Below are 14,812 nucleotides of genomic sequence, written 5' to 3'. Positions count from 1 at the left end.
GGCCGTGTTTCGCTGCGATGTGCAACATTGTTGCTTCACACTTATACCTTCCGTACCCCATGCGGATCCAGTATCCAACAGAAATGCCATTGTTCAACATAAACGCTATTAAGTTCACAAGTCCATTTATAGATGCCACTCGCAACATTTCTTGGACGTAAGTATTATTACACATGTTCAGTTTGGTGAAAAGTAAGTCCGTAGCGTCTGCAGAGCTTCCTAACAACAAATCAACGGCTGGCCAAGCTCTGATTTTGTCACCAAGGCAAAGTGGAGACCAGTTCAAGACGTCATCTCTGATATTTGGATCTGCTCCGTACCTTAACAAAGTTTGAAGAACTTGGTTTGTCACATTACACGACGTTTCACTGTATGAGTCGATGTAGTTCATAACAGCAAGAAATAAGGCAGTTCTTCCACCATGATCTTTGGCATTCACGTCTATGTTCTGTGATAACAACAATGTATCCACTGCTGTTTTGTCTTGATTAACAACTGCCACATGTAACTCAAATTCCTGAGCCACGATTCTATCAAAAAAGTTTCTTAAAACTTGAAAATTTTGATCGAATAGTAATTCTGTCAGAAGGTTCCTCACAAATTCGTAATTTCTGGCAAACCAAAGAGCTGCAAAATATTCAGAGAATGTCCGGTGTATAAAGACTGATTTGCCATTCACAATTTCTTTAATAATTCCGGTTTTCTCGCGACCTTCCTCAATTCGATTTGAAAATTTTGTAATTCTATTAATAATGATATCTGAACCTGGCAACTTTTTCACATGAGCGTTCGGAAGGATGGCTAACAAAGCTGATAACATATGATTTTGTTCAAATGTTTCCCTTAATTCTTCGTAATCCTGTATTAACCCAGGTTTTGTTTTGTCTACATTGTTCTTCTCACAAGAAATCTCAAACTTTCTTTGTACAAATCTGTTACAAAGCTGAATTAAATCCACCTTCAATGGTAGACCAATTTCCTCAGTTTCGATATAATTTCTCAAGTCATCTTCAAAAGCCTCTGCAAGCAATCGTGACTGTAAAGGAATTCCCAGAAAATATCTTTCTTTGTCATTGAGATTGGTTGCAGTCAAATGTTGCAACTTCACAATAAATTTACTTAAATTAATTTCATTAATTTCAGAGAAAGTTTTCTTCCAGAATTTGGCCAAGAAGTTTGCCTGGTCTGTATCTGAGAACGGCTGTAATGTGAAAGCCAACGTGGACAAGTCCTGTTCCAGTCTCTGCTTCATTACAGGTCGTGTGGTCACCCATAACTTCTGAACCTTACTTGCCTGAAGATGTTGGAGCATCAGTGTCACCTTTCCCGCGTGAGTGGGACTAATCTCATCGTATCCGTCAAATAACATGCATACCTCCTCCATTTTCACCAACTTCATCCTCAAAATGTCTCTCCATTCTGAGGGAATCCCTGAAACCTCCAGTATAAATGTTATTACATGTGCCAAATCTACATCTTCTGGTAAAACTTCTAGTAAATTAGTAAAATCATTCAAATTTACCCTTATTACCCACATAGAAGGGTTCATGTGCTTGATTCCAAGTGCTAGATGACTCAAAAGTGTAGATTTTCCCATCCCAGATTCAGCAGATACCAAAACCAGACGATGGGGAACATCAGCAATGGAATCGACATTCTCAAACAAGTTTGTTTTGCTAAGTTGTATCCAGTTCTTTATGGTTCTAATGTCTCCTCTAGATTCCTTCCATAGTAAGCCACTATTTTGCCTGCAAAGCCAGTGAACACTCTGCTGTGGCTTCGCTAATTGTATGAAATCATCTTCCGACTCGACAGCTACAACTCCGCAGTGATCCAGGTCCTCGTTCTGCGTGTTCATTGCCTCAAATTTCACAGCATGAGGCGCCATTTGCTGTAATTCAGAATCTGAAAGTCCACTAACAGCAAATGTAACAGGAGCGTCAATCATGTTGCGTAAAATCTTCTGTCTGACTCTGCCCACAAGTCGCAACGTTCGAGGTATATAGTACTCCAAGTCGCCAAAAAGCTCATCGCCAAGAACAACCTTTTCAGACAACAGCTGCATAATGATATTACCATCCACTAAGCTGTACTTATCTCCTGCTAGTTTCCTAAAAGGAATATCATGACCTTGAAAATTCACCAGCGACGACAGAATTTTTTGCTGCGAAACTTCATCCAATTGATCCAAATTTGTGTCATCGCACACTGTAATGCAATCAGTGTCTGGTTTCGTTTCGGAGATACAAATGAATCTCTTCCTAGGACAACTGTGAAAGAAATCATAAGGAATATATCCGTCATCCACTAAAATTAGCAAATCACACCATTTTTCCCAAAGAATACACAGTTCACTTTCATGTGATTCAAACGCTTTGCCTTCTACCATAAGATATTTGTTATTTACTAAACTCTGATGGACCTTCAAACATACAAGAAGTGAAGAATCATGTTTCATAGGTGAAATGTGTAAAGTTGTATTATCGGATATAATTTCTTTACACTTATTAACATTTTCTTCATTTAATCTGATGTTTAAGTTATTCAACTTTCTAACAAGCTCGTCGTTGAATTCATTAATGCGGGCTTGCATTATTCCCCTCCATAATAGAGCCTCTTCTGTTAGAAAGAAAGACTCTTTCTCCCACCAGTTGTGTATTTCTTTCAACAGTCTTTCAAATATTATCCCTGTAGCTGAAGTTCCGGTACCACATGCTGTTTGAATTTCTTTCTTTATGAACCTATCAAGTCCACTCTCATCGGATTGCAGAGAATACACTTTGAACCTGCTTAAGAAATCTTTATAATGTGATAGATTTCCCCAGTCGTTTATTTCTCTTGAAATTTTATTTGCATCTCTTTCAAGCTCTATCAGTTTCCTCCTTATATCAACGCTGCTTATTTGTTTTTTCATCTCTTCAAGTTTTTCAGTTGAATCTTCTTCTCTGGCTTTGAATTCATGGAGAAAACTACCATATGTTTCTAACTGCTGAAATAAATTGTATATATAGGTGTCATTTTCTTCTGTGAAGCAATACACTTCTCCTTCTGTGAAAAGAACACTATGCTGTCCATCTGGACATAAAGTGTTTGTATGCAATGCATTGTTTGTAAACAATACTAATTCTACATTATCAATGTTGATGTTGCTAGTGATATCACGGTTTCTAAGCCATTTCATCACTTCCGGGTAAGATTTGCAATACTGAGGAACGCTGTAGTCACCTCTGAGGGAAAGAAGGGCGGTGCTGATGTTTCTAGTCTTCTTTCTGTAAACATTTTGCTTATCTTTCAATTGGATGAACATGATCTTTATGTGGTTTTGTGTCTCATCCATGTATGCAAACACTATATCATCAAATTGTCCAACCCCAGCCACATTACTGGCCAAGGAGAATTTCCGTGCTGTGATGATACCACGCATGAACAGCAACGCCAACATTTTGGTCTCAAAATTCAAACCTCTGCCATCGGCACTTGAAGATCGTTTTCTGTAGTCTTCAATCCTGTAACAAATCAATTATCAAATTGACTACTGCTTTCCATTTCTGTCTGCATAAATATGAACTACAAATACTTGTAAATTCTAGCTTATGTATACTGGCTGTAGTACGATCATCTGAGCAAACTTTGTTGGATGGTTGTTTACGAATTACACGCCATTTAGTTTTATCATTTTCCTAGTTACCGTGGTCACCTATGCTCATACGATATTTAGAAAAATATCAATTTCGAAATAATCATATAGATCAACGTTTACATCATATTTGATAACATAATAGTGGTTTTCCGAATTCAACCTTTCTGTAAGTGTAACACGATTAATGCCAACTACATTTTGTTCATATTTAGTATCTATGAGTTACTAAAAAACTAATACCGTAACTGAGATAATATGAAATTAAAGAACAACTGACAGTCGCCAAATACCAATATGTAACCAACCTGATTTCCAGTCTGTTGCTGCTGGTTCTCCCCTTGCCCTGCAACATAAAATAATTGTTTCTCGAGTTCTGTCGGTTCTGATTAAATCTGTTTGTTCTGATCTTAGTTGTCAAAAGTAGTAAAGGATAATAAAGAACATTCCTATCTATATTGGAAGTTATGATATATATAACTATTAATTCAAAAATATTGCTAATTTGTTTCTTAAGAAATTCATAAAGAAAATGTTGAAGAAATTCAACAACTGCACATTTCTCCGGAATGTTTATTAACTTTAAAATTATTGTCATAACTTGTTTATTTAGAAATTCTTTTGAGACTCTTGGTTAATTTATTAATTGTTTACTGAGATATTCTGTTGATAAGATCGACTAATCTGTTAATTTATTGATTTAGATATTCTTCAGATAGGTACAATACTGTTTAAGTTAATAACAGGTTTACTTGGATATACAGTATTCTGCTAACACTGACTAATTCCTTAACTTGGTTCTTCTGATACTATTTTCCAATTTATTAAGGTTTTTCTATATTCTTCTGATAATATTAGCTAATTTATTCGATTAACATTTTCATTTAGATATTCTACAGCTAATATTGTTTAAGTTACCAATCTTTATTTTAATATTCTTCCGATAATATCGACTAATTCACTGACTTGTTTTTTTAAATATTCTTCTAATATTATTAGCTAATTCATTAACGTGTTGTTTAGATATTACTCTGATCGACTAATTCACTGACTTGTTTATTTAAATATTTTTCTAATATTATTAGCTAACTTATTAACGTGTTGTTTAGATATTCCTCTGATCGACTAATTCACTGACTTGTTTATTTAAATATTCTTCTAATATTATTAGCTAACTTATTAACGTGTTGTTTAGATATTCCTCTGATCGATTAATTCACTGACTTGTTTATTTAAATATTCTTCTAATATTATTAGCTAATTTATTAACGTGCTGTTTAGATATTCCTCTGATCGACTAATTCACTGACTTGTTTATTTAAATATTCTTCTAATATTATTAGCTAATTTATTAACGTGTTGTTTAGATATTCCTCTGATCGACTAATTCACTGACTTGTTTATTTAAATATTTTTCTAATATTATTAGCTAACTTATTAACGTGTTGTTTAGATATTCCTCTGATCGACTAATTCACTGACTTGTTTATTTAAATATTCTTCTAATATTAGCTAACTTATTAACGTGTTGTTTAGATATTCCTCTCATCGATTAATTCACTGACTTGTTTATTTAAATATTCTTCTAATATTATTAGCTAATTTATTAACGTGCTGTTTAGATATTCCTCTGATCGACTAATTCACTGACTTGTTTATTTAAATATTCTTCTAATATTATTAGCTAATTTATTAACGTGTTGTTTAGATATTCCTCTGATCGACTAATTCACTGACTTGTTTATTTAAATATTTTTTAATATTATTAGCTAACTTATTAACGTGTTGTTTAGATATTCTTCTGATCGACTAATTCACTGACTTGTTTATTTAAATATTGTTCTAATATTATTAGCTAATTTATTATCGTGTTGTTTAGATATTCTTCTGATCGACTAATTCACTGAATTGTTTATTTAAATATTCTTCTAATATTATTAGCTAACTTATTAACGTGTTGTTTAGATATTCTTCTGATCGACTAATTCACTGACTTGTTTATTTAAATATTCTTCTAATATTATTAGCTAATTTATTAACGTGCTGTTTAGATATTCCTCTGATCGACTAATTAACTGACTTGTTTATTTAAATATTCTTCTAATATTATTAGCTAATTTATTAACGTGTTGTTTAGATATTCTTCTGATCGACTAATTCACTGACTTGTTTATTTAAATATTCTTCTAATATTATTAGCTAATTTATTAACGTGTTGTTTAGATATTCCTCTGATCGACTAATTCACTGACTTGTTTATTTAAATATTCTTCTAATATTATTAGCTAACTTATTAACGTGTTGTTTAGATATTCCTCTGATCGATTAATTCACTGACTTGTTTATTTAAATATTCTTCTAATATTATTAGCTAATTTATTAACGTGCTGTTTAGATATTCCTCTGATCGACTAATTCACTGACTTGTTTATTTAAATATTCTTCTAATATTATTAGCTAATTTATTAACGTGTTGTTTATTCTTCTGATCGACTAATTCACTGAATTGTTTATTTAAATATTCTTCTAATATTATTAGCTAATTTATTATCGTGTTGTTTAGATATCCTTCTCATCGACTAATTTACTTGTTTATTTAAATATTCTTCTAATATTATTAGCTAACTTATTAACGTGTTGTTTAGATATTCCTCTGATCGACTAATTCACTGACTTGTTTATTTAAATATTCTTCTAATATTATTAGCTAATTTATTAACGTGTTGTTTAGATATTCCTCTGATCGACTAATTCACTGACTTGTTTATTTAAATATTCTTCTAATATTATTAGCTAATTTATTATCGAGTTGTTTAGATATTCTTCTGACCGACTAATTCACTGACTTGTTTATTTAAATATTCTTCTAATATTATTAGCTAATTTATTAACGTGTTGTTTAGATATTCCTCTGATCGACTAATTCAATGACTTGTTTATTTAAATATTCTTCTAATATTATTAGCTAATTTATTAACGTGTTTAGATATTCCTCTGATCGACTAATTCACTGACTTGTTTATTTAAATATTCTTCTAATATTATTAGCTAATTTATTATCGTGTTGTTTAGATATCCTTCTGATCGACTAATTTACTTACTTGTTTATTTAAATATTCTTCTAATATTATTAGCTAACTTATTAACGTGTTGTTTAGATATTCCTCTGATCGACTAATTCACTGACTTGTTTATTTAAATATTCTTCTAATATTATTAGCTAATTTATTAACGTGTTGTTTAGATATTCCTCTGATCGACTAATTCACTGACTTGTTTATTTAAATATTCTTCTAATATTATTAGCTAATTTATTATCGAGTTGTTTAGATATTCTTCTGACCGACTAATTCACTGACTTGTTTATTTAAATATTCTTCTAATATTATTAGCTAACATATTAACGTGTTGTTTAAATATTCCTCTGATCGACTAATTCACTGACTTGTTTATTTAAATATTCTTCTAATATTATTAGCTAATTTATTAACGTGTTGTTTAGATATTCCTCTGATCGACTAATTCACTGACTTGTTTATTTAAATATTCTTCTAATATTATTAGCTAATTTATTAACGTGTTGTTTAGATATTCCTCTGATCGACTAATTCACTGACTTGTTTATTTAAATATTCTTCTAATATTATTAGCTAATTTATTAACGTGTTGTTTAGATATTCCTCTGATCGACTAATTCACTGACTTGTTTATTTAAATATTCTTCTAATATTATTAGCTAATTTATTAACTTGTTTGTTTAGATATTCCTCTGAAAATATTAAGAGATTTATTAACTTGTTTGTTTAGATATTCCTGTGAAAATATTAAGAGATTTATTAACTTGTTTGTTTAGATATTCCTCTGAAAATATTAAGTGATTTATTAACTTGTTTGTTTAGATATTCCTCTGAAAATATTAAGTGATTTATTAACTTGTTTATTTAGATATTCTGATAATATTGACTAATGTATTAATTCTTTATTTCGGTATTTTCTGATAATATTGACTAGAACATTAACTTTTTTATTTGGATACCTGTTCCTCTAATAATATCAATTACTAAATTAAATTGTTTTCGATATTCTTCCGATAATATTGAATAATTCATTAATTGTTTTCGATATTATTCGGACAATATTGACTAAATATTTATTTATATACTAGCCGTACCCGTGCGCTCCGCTGCACCCGTTAGAAATAAATATAAAGTAATTACATAATTAAAATAGGACATTTGATCCAGGGAACATTCGTGTTTGATATAAGGATAAATAGTTTAATATGTTACTTAATTTAAATTGTATTTGTATAATTAAAATGCGATCATTTTGATCCAGAGACCACTCATTTGGTCATAAAAATTATTTTAGGAAATACAGGAAACGAATGTACAGAATAGCCTATCACGTTTTCTGTGCATAATAATCTATTTTAATCTTACCTGTCCTCGATTCACTCAGAAGTTAGTATTTAGTATTTATTTATTTAACCTGGTAGAGATAAGGCCGTCAGGCCTCTACCAGGGAATTACAACTATAACATGAACAATAAAATTGCAATACTGTAATACTGTAATAACATTATAGCATTATGTCCATCCAGAGAAACTACACTTTCCAATGGTGAATTAATAATTAATTATACAAATCGGTTAATTTAGCTTCCGATATTACTTCATACAAACCCAGAAACATTCTCTGTAGGCTATCTTTCATAGCTTTCGATTGTTGCTGTCCAAGCCCCTTATAGACGAAGTCACTTTTTTTTAATTCATTACTCGGCCTTAGATGGCAGTTATTTTAATTTTAAAACTCATTTATCTCATTAAATATCAGTCCTATCCAAATTTTTAAAGGAATAAAACTTATCGAAAATTATTTTTAATGAAACTTTTGTTATGTAACATTTTTCACAAAAATCAATAATAAGCGAGATATTTCGATTTATTTTATTCAGGCCCCCTTATAACCCCCCTTTTAAATAATGTAATTTGAATGCCATATAGCCTAAAATCTAAGTTACAACGAACTTAATTTATATTCCAATTTTCATATAAATCGGGTCAGCCATTATCGCGTGAAAAGGTAACAAACATACAGACAGACAGACAGACAGACAGACATACAAACAAAAATTTAAAAAAAGCGATTTTCGGTTTCAGTGTGGTTAATTATATATGTTAGGACCAATTATTTTTGGAAAATCGAAAATTACCAGAAAAATTTCGGCTACAGATTTATTATTAGTATAGATTCTTATGTTAATATCGACTAATATATTAACTTGTTCGTTTACATATTTTTGACATTGTTGATGAATTTTTATTTTAGTTGGATAATCATTGTACCATAATGGTAGATTCAGAAATAAGTTAGGCCTACTTACTTGTAGTGGTCGAATTTGGCCGATATAATAAAGCGCTCTACTTTGTAGGCCTACCTTCCCTTAGACATTCCTCGAGTAGTGTGTGACGTCTTATACCGCACAATATTTAGCAAACGAAAACACAAACCTGTACAATGTGACTGTATGAATGCTACTTACAGAAAGCAACTCGCTGCAAGTAAGATCTTCCCCGTTCGTTCCCATCTTGAGATCACATTCCAGACGCTCCTTTATCCTCAGGAAGTGCTGCTCCAGACAGTTCTTGTATCTGCTGTATTCTGCTTCCAGTTCTTCTTCTAACTGCTTCCTCTTCTGCCTCAATTTATTTTCCATTTGTAATTTTATATGTTCTAAATACATTTTCAATTGTTCTATTTCAGACAGGTGGTCCTGCAAAATGGGGTACAAAATTCATGTTCCACGTATTTATCTGAAGTGTAATACAATATTCGATTGTACAATAAACAAGGTGGTGGGTGCATAAGTAGGTATACAGAAATATAATATAGTTTTATTAAGTAGAAATGAGGATAACAATCGATAACGGATCGATCAAGCAGTTGAATTGATGCCTAATATCGATGAATGACATTGATTCTAACTGTAATCTCACTTGTACTTAATAAAACTAAGTTATATTGCAATACTTTAGTACACATGCCTATGTACCCTCCTGTATATATTACTACGGAAATTTTAAGATAAATGCTATGAACAGTATTTATGTAATAATCTCACAAAAATGTCCTTACATTGATACTACTAGTTCATACAGTGTCGTTAAAAACCGATAAAAGTATTTATTAATTAAATACAATGTAATATACAAAGCATAGAAAGTCTTCCTAGCATCCGACTAAAATGTGCCAGTGCTGTAAATTGTGCTGTGAAGTAGAGTTCTTCGGTCTTGCAATATTTATCCATTATCTGTCCAGCATAAGAAAAGTGTGACGTGAACCACAGAACACTAATTACAAAAATGGAATGCATCACTCCCATACATATAGATTGTGCTTAACCCTAATAAGAAGGCCATATTTTAACAACATCAATACATCTGTTCACATCACAACAAACAAAAGAAAAACGTTCTTTTACACACATTCCATACTTGTGTATTCACCTGGGGAACAAAACTACATTTGCACAAAAATGACTTAACCCCGTTTACCGAACACCATCGAATTACTCGTAACAATATAAATATGTTTAACCTACAGGAATTATTAATTTTCAAGACTAAAAACAGAAAAATGTGATTTTTGGTCATCTACAATACTCACTTCTGTAAATGGAACCCACTTCTAAGGAAAATAGTCTAGGCACGTTACCCAATGTTATTTCAAATATACAGAGTGTCCGAAAAATCCCGTAACATACGACAAATCATAGTATGTAGTTCACATATATGTTTTTGAATTTATCTCAGAGGTCCCGTCGTTTGGAATACACGCCCGGCGACTTGAATGTCTTGGAATTGGCCTTTTGGGGATGATAAATCACGGATCTACAGCATCAAAATTGGAGACATCGAATATTTACGCCAGACGTTCGAATATAAAAGTCGCATCACATCACCTACGTTTGACCCGTATTTAAATAATATGTGAATTCCCCTCCTGACATGTAAAACTTGATAGAGCACACACAGTACACAAACTGTGACTAGTCCTATGATGTAAGACTTTTCGAACACCCTGTATTGAGATATGAAGGGATATGGTATAACCTACTTTATTGTTGGCACCTGCACCAGGATCAATTTCATAGCCTTCCATCACGGGGTGAATTGCTAGAACGTTAGCCTATGTCAATCAAAAGGAATTAATGAAAATCCTTTTCGTGACAATTGAACGTATTGCTAAAAGCACCCAAAATCAAGAGATTTCCTTACGAAGAAGACGTCCATCTCTGAAGTTCAGGACACCATCTTATGAAGCCAAATTATTCTCCTGTAACAAATAAATAAAACTAAACAATGGACTAAAGTCAATAAGGTATCCTGTGATATAATTCGAATTTGGTAAGAATTTCCACTCATACACCCATCCATCCATCCATCCATCCATCCATCCATTTCTTGTTCTTTCTTTCTCTGTTGGTTCGATAGTGCATCTATCTATCTGTCTGTCTACCTGTCTATCTGTCTGTCTGTCTGTCTGTCTGTCTGTCTGTCTGTCTGTCTGCCTGCCTGCCTGCCTGCCTGCCTGCCTGCCTGCCTGCCTGCCTGCCTGCCTGCCTGCCTGCCTGCCCTGCCCTGCCCTGCCTGCCTGCCTGCCTGCCTGCCTGCCTGCCTGCCTGCCTGCCTGCCTGCCTGCCTGCCTGCCTGCCTGCCTGCCTGCCTGCCTGCCTGCATCTATCTATCTATCTATCTATCTATCTATCTATCTATCTATCTATCTATCTATCTATCTATCTATCTATCTATCTATCTATCTATCTATCTATCTATCTATCTATCTATCTATCTATCTATCTATCTATCTATCTATCTATCTATCTACCTACTTACCTATCTGCACACCTACCCACCCACCCATTCATTCATCCATCATCGATATATATATATATATATACTCATCTATTTATTAATCTCCTTGTTTATTCATTTCTCTATTTATTTTTCTACTTATTTATCTATTTATTTATGTGCTTATTTATTTATTTATTTATCTCTCTTTACTTATTTATTTATTTATTCATTAATTCATTCATCTATTTATTCATTAATTCATTCATCTATTTATTCATTAATTCATTCATCTATTTATTCATTTATTTATTTTTCTACTCATTTCTTTATTTAGTTATTTATTTATGTATTTATTTACTTAGGTGCAGTTAAGGCCATCAGGCCTTCTCTTCCACACCACCAGATAAGAACTCTGTGATAATAACTATGTATTACGACGCAGATAAAATGACAGTGATAGCTTAACTTATAAATAATTTTGATGTTGATGATATAATAAGGAGAACAGTGATGATAATGGTAGAGATGGCAGTCAAAGAGTAACCGTGATGATGGTTGCAGTGATAATATTATAAATGTAATCTTCATCTTACGATGTTGGATGACGTATATACGTCCGTTGATGTGACATATTAATGAATATTTAAATACTTATATAGTCACAATCATGACATGGTATGAAAGGAGAATTTCAAGCCTTTGGCGTGAAACGAACTCGATAGCTCAGTTGGTAGAGCGCCTGACCGGAGTACAGGAAATCGCAGGTTCGAATCCCGCTCGAGGTTGTGGAATTTTTCTTTCATACCATGGCATGATTGTGACTATATAAGATTTAAATATTCAATGATAATATTAGCCTATGTTGTAATAGTATTTCGAAAGTTGTGGATTAGTGCAACAATACAACAATATGAATGTGATATTGCTGGTTTATATTTGACTGAAATTGATTCTATGGTACGATGAGGTTGGACCACCGCACGTCCAATAAAACCACTGGTATGTGCCACTTGTGCCACCTCAAAATCTCGAAGTAATCGAGAAATGGCAGGAAAATTTTCTCCGGCGCCCTCTATCACAGATAGAAGTATTTCATCTACGAAACAAACCTCTCAGTTCCCGAATTAAACCATGTTAAGCATTTTTCGCGCTTTAAAATCCATCTCCTAAGCCAGGACGGTCACTATGGTAACTAAGTACGAATCTTGGATCTCATTATAATCTGATTTCTTTTGTCAATTCCTTTTACGTAATTTCCTATTTAATAAGAGTATTCACGTCGCGTCGGCATGGTAACCGCTTCCGTGTCGGAAAAGCATTATGTTCTATATCTGCAAGACATAAACCGCACAGCCAACGTGCTGTCTTACAAACGCACACTTCGCTTGGCGATTTTGTGCTACTTGATGGTGTGGGGTAATTTAAAGCAATCATAAAGAAGTGACGGGTGATTCACAGGATCCCTGTGATTTCGTGAAATGTTTATGCTCTCCGTTGAGTGTTGTGATATTCAGATTTTTAACGAATTGGTTCTTACGTATTTATAGGATTGAGAGCGAAATAAATTCATGAAAATTTATATGTTGTAGGTATTAGGCTATATACTATATCTAGCATACTAGCAGAGATACTTTTACACAACATAGAACAAACATACATACTCAACAATGAACACAACAAAAATGCAAACAACATAATATACTGGCACAGATACGTAGACGACATACTCATACTATACAAAGGAAACAAACGACAAATACACAAACTACACCAATACATAAACAAAATACACCCAAAACTTCAATACACACTGGAACTTGAAAACAACTTACTTACTTACTTACAAATGGCTTTTAAGGAACTCGCAGGTTCATTGCCGCCCTCACATAAGCCCGCCAGCGGTCCCTATCCTGAGCAAGATTAATCCAGTCTCTATCATCATACCCCACCTCCCTCAAATCCATTTTAATATTATCCCCCCATCTACGTCTCGGCCTCCCTAAAGGTCTTTTTCCCTCCGGCCTCCCAACTAACACTCTATATGCATTTCTGGATTCGCCCATACGTACTACATGCCCTGCCCATCTCAAACGTCTGGATTTTAAGTTCCTAATTATGTCAGGTGAAGAATACAATGCGTGCAGTTCTTGGAAACGACAACTCCATAAATTTCCTAGACATCACCATAACAAAAGTTGACAACAAACACGCCTTCAAAATATACAGAAAACCAACCACCACCACCACACACATACACAACACATCTAATCACCCCACACAACACAAACATACTGCATTTAGGACAATGGTACTCAACATACCCATGAGCCAACAACACTACAATGAAGAAGTGAACACAATCAAATACATAGCACAAGAAAACGGATACAGTCCAAACATAATAGACAACATCATAAGGAAGATAAAACAAAAACTCAACAAACACACAAAACACAACACAAACACAAGAACACAAGAAATACGTCACACTAACATACGAAAACAAAAACACACACAAGAACGCATCCTCATTCAGAAAACAGAAATACAACATAGCATACAGAACAGAAAACACACTACAAAGACATCTCAACACACAAACAAATAAATACAACCACACAGGCGTATACAAACTCACATGCAATAGTTGCGACAGTTTCTACATTGGACAGACAAGCAGATCATTCCAAACTCGATACAAAGAACACATTAAAGCAATAACCAGAGGACACAATACATCTACATATGCCGAACACATAACTAATGCTAACCACACATACAATAACATAAATACAGACATGGAAATCCTACACATACAACCCAAAAACCAAAAACTCAACACACTAGAACAATATGAAATATACAGACACACTAAAACACACCCTGATCAAATTCTCAACACAGAATCAATTTCAGAACAAACACAGTATTTGACACAACTCTTCATCACAAGAACGCACCCACACAACAGGCAGCGAAGTTGAGATAGCGCCGAGATCTAGTAGGCTCTGAGGATGGTGTCAAGTAGCACCGAAACAGCTGTAAGCCGCACATGCTTACATAATTAACACGAGTAAGATCGCCATTTAATCAATTATTTATATTGTAAGTCATTTGTGATTACTTTCTCTTAATTCCTTTATTCAATTTAGGCCCATACCACAACGCTGGCTTACTTTTAAAGCTCGTAATTGTGTTTGAGGAAATTGTGCAAGCGAGCAAAATAACTTCTTATTCTTTTTATGCACCGACTAATAACTGTTATGCATTTGTTATTTATGAAATATAGAAACATTTGCACACTCACGAGGTGTTA

At 33.2% G+C, this 14,812-nt stretch overlaps 2 protein-coding genes across 2 annotated transcripts in view; both read right to left on the bottom strand.

Annotated features, from left to right (window-relative positions):
- Positions 1-3,977, bottom strand: part of LOC138713442 (uncharacterized) — a 5,829-nt gene extending 1,852 nt beyond the window's left edge. The window contains exons 1-2 of the mRNA XM_069845551.1: positions 3,946-3,977; positions 1-3,506 (exon numbers count right to left, since the gene is read on the bottom strand). The exon at positions 1-3,506 is cut by the window's left edge and continues 1,852 nt beyond it. Of these exons, the coding sequence (XP_069701652.1) occupies positions 1-3,442 (3,442 nt within the window). The 5' untranslated portion in view covers positions 3,443-3,506; positions 3,946-3,977. The remainder of the gene's footprint in view (positions 3,507-3,945) is intronic.
- LOC138713674 (26S proteasome non-ATPase regulatory subunit 10-like) overlaps positions 1-14,812 on the bottom strand; it is a 340,028-nt gene that overhangs the window by 62,396 nt on the left and 262,820 nt on the right. The gene's annotated exons all lie outside the window — the stretch shown is intronic.

The sequence above is a fragment of the Periplaneta americana genome, chromosome 2, assembly GCF_040183065.1.
Source record: "Periplaneta americana isolate PAMFEO1 chromosome 2, P.americana_PAMFEO1_priV1, whole genome shotgun sequence".
NCBI lineage: Eukaryota > Metazoa > Arthropoda > Insecta > Blattodea > Blattidae > Periplaneta > Periplaneta americana.
The sequence above is the reverse complement of the archived record's forward strand: the minus strand, read 5'-3'. Positions and strand labels throughout refer to the sequence as shown.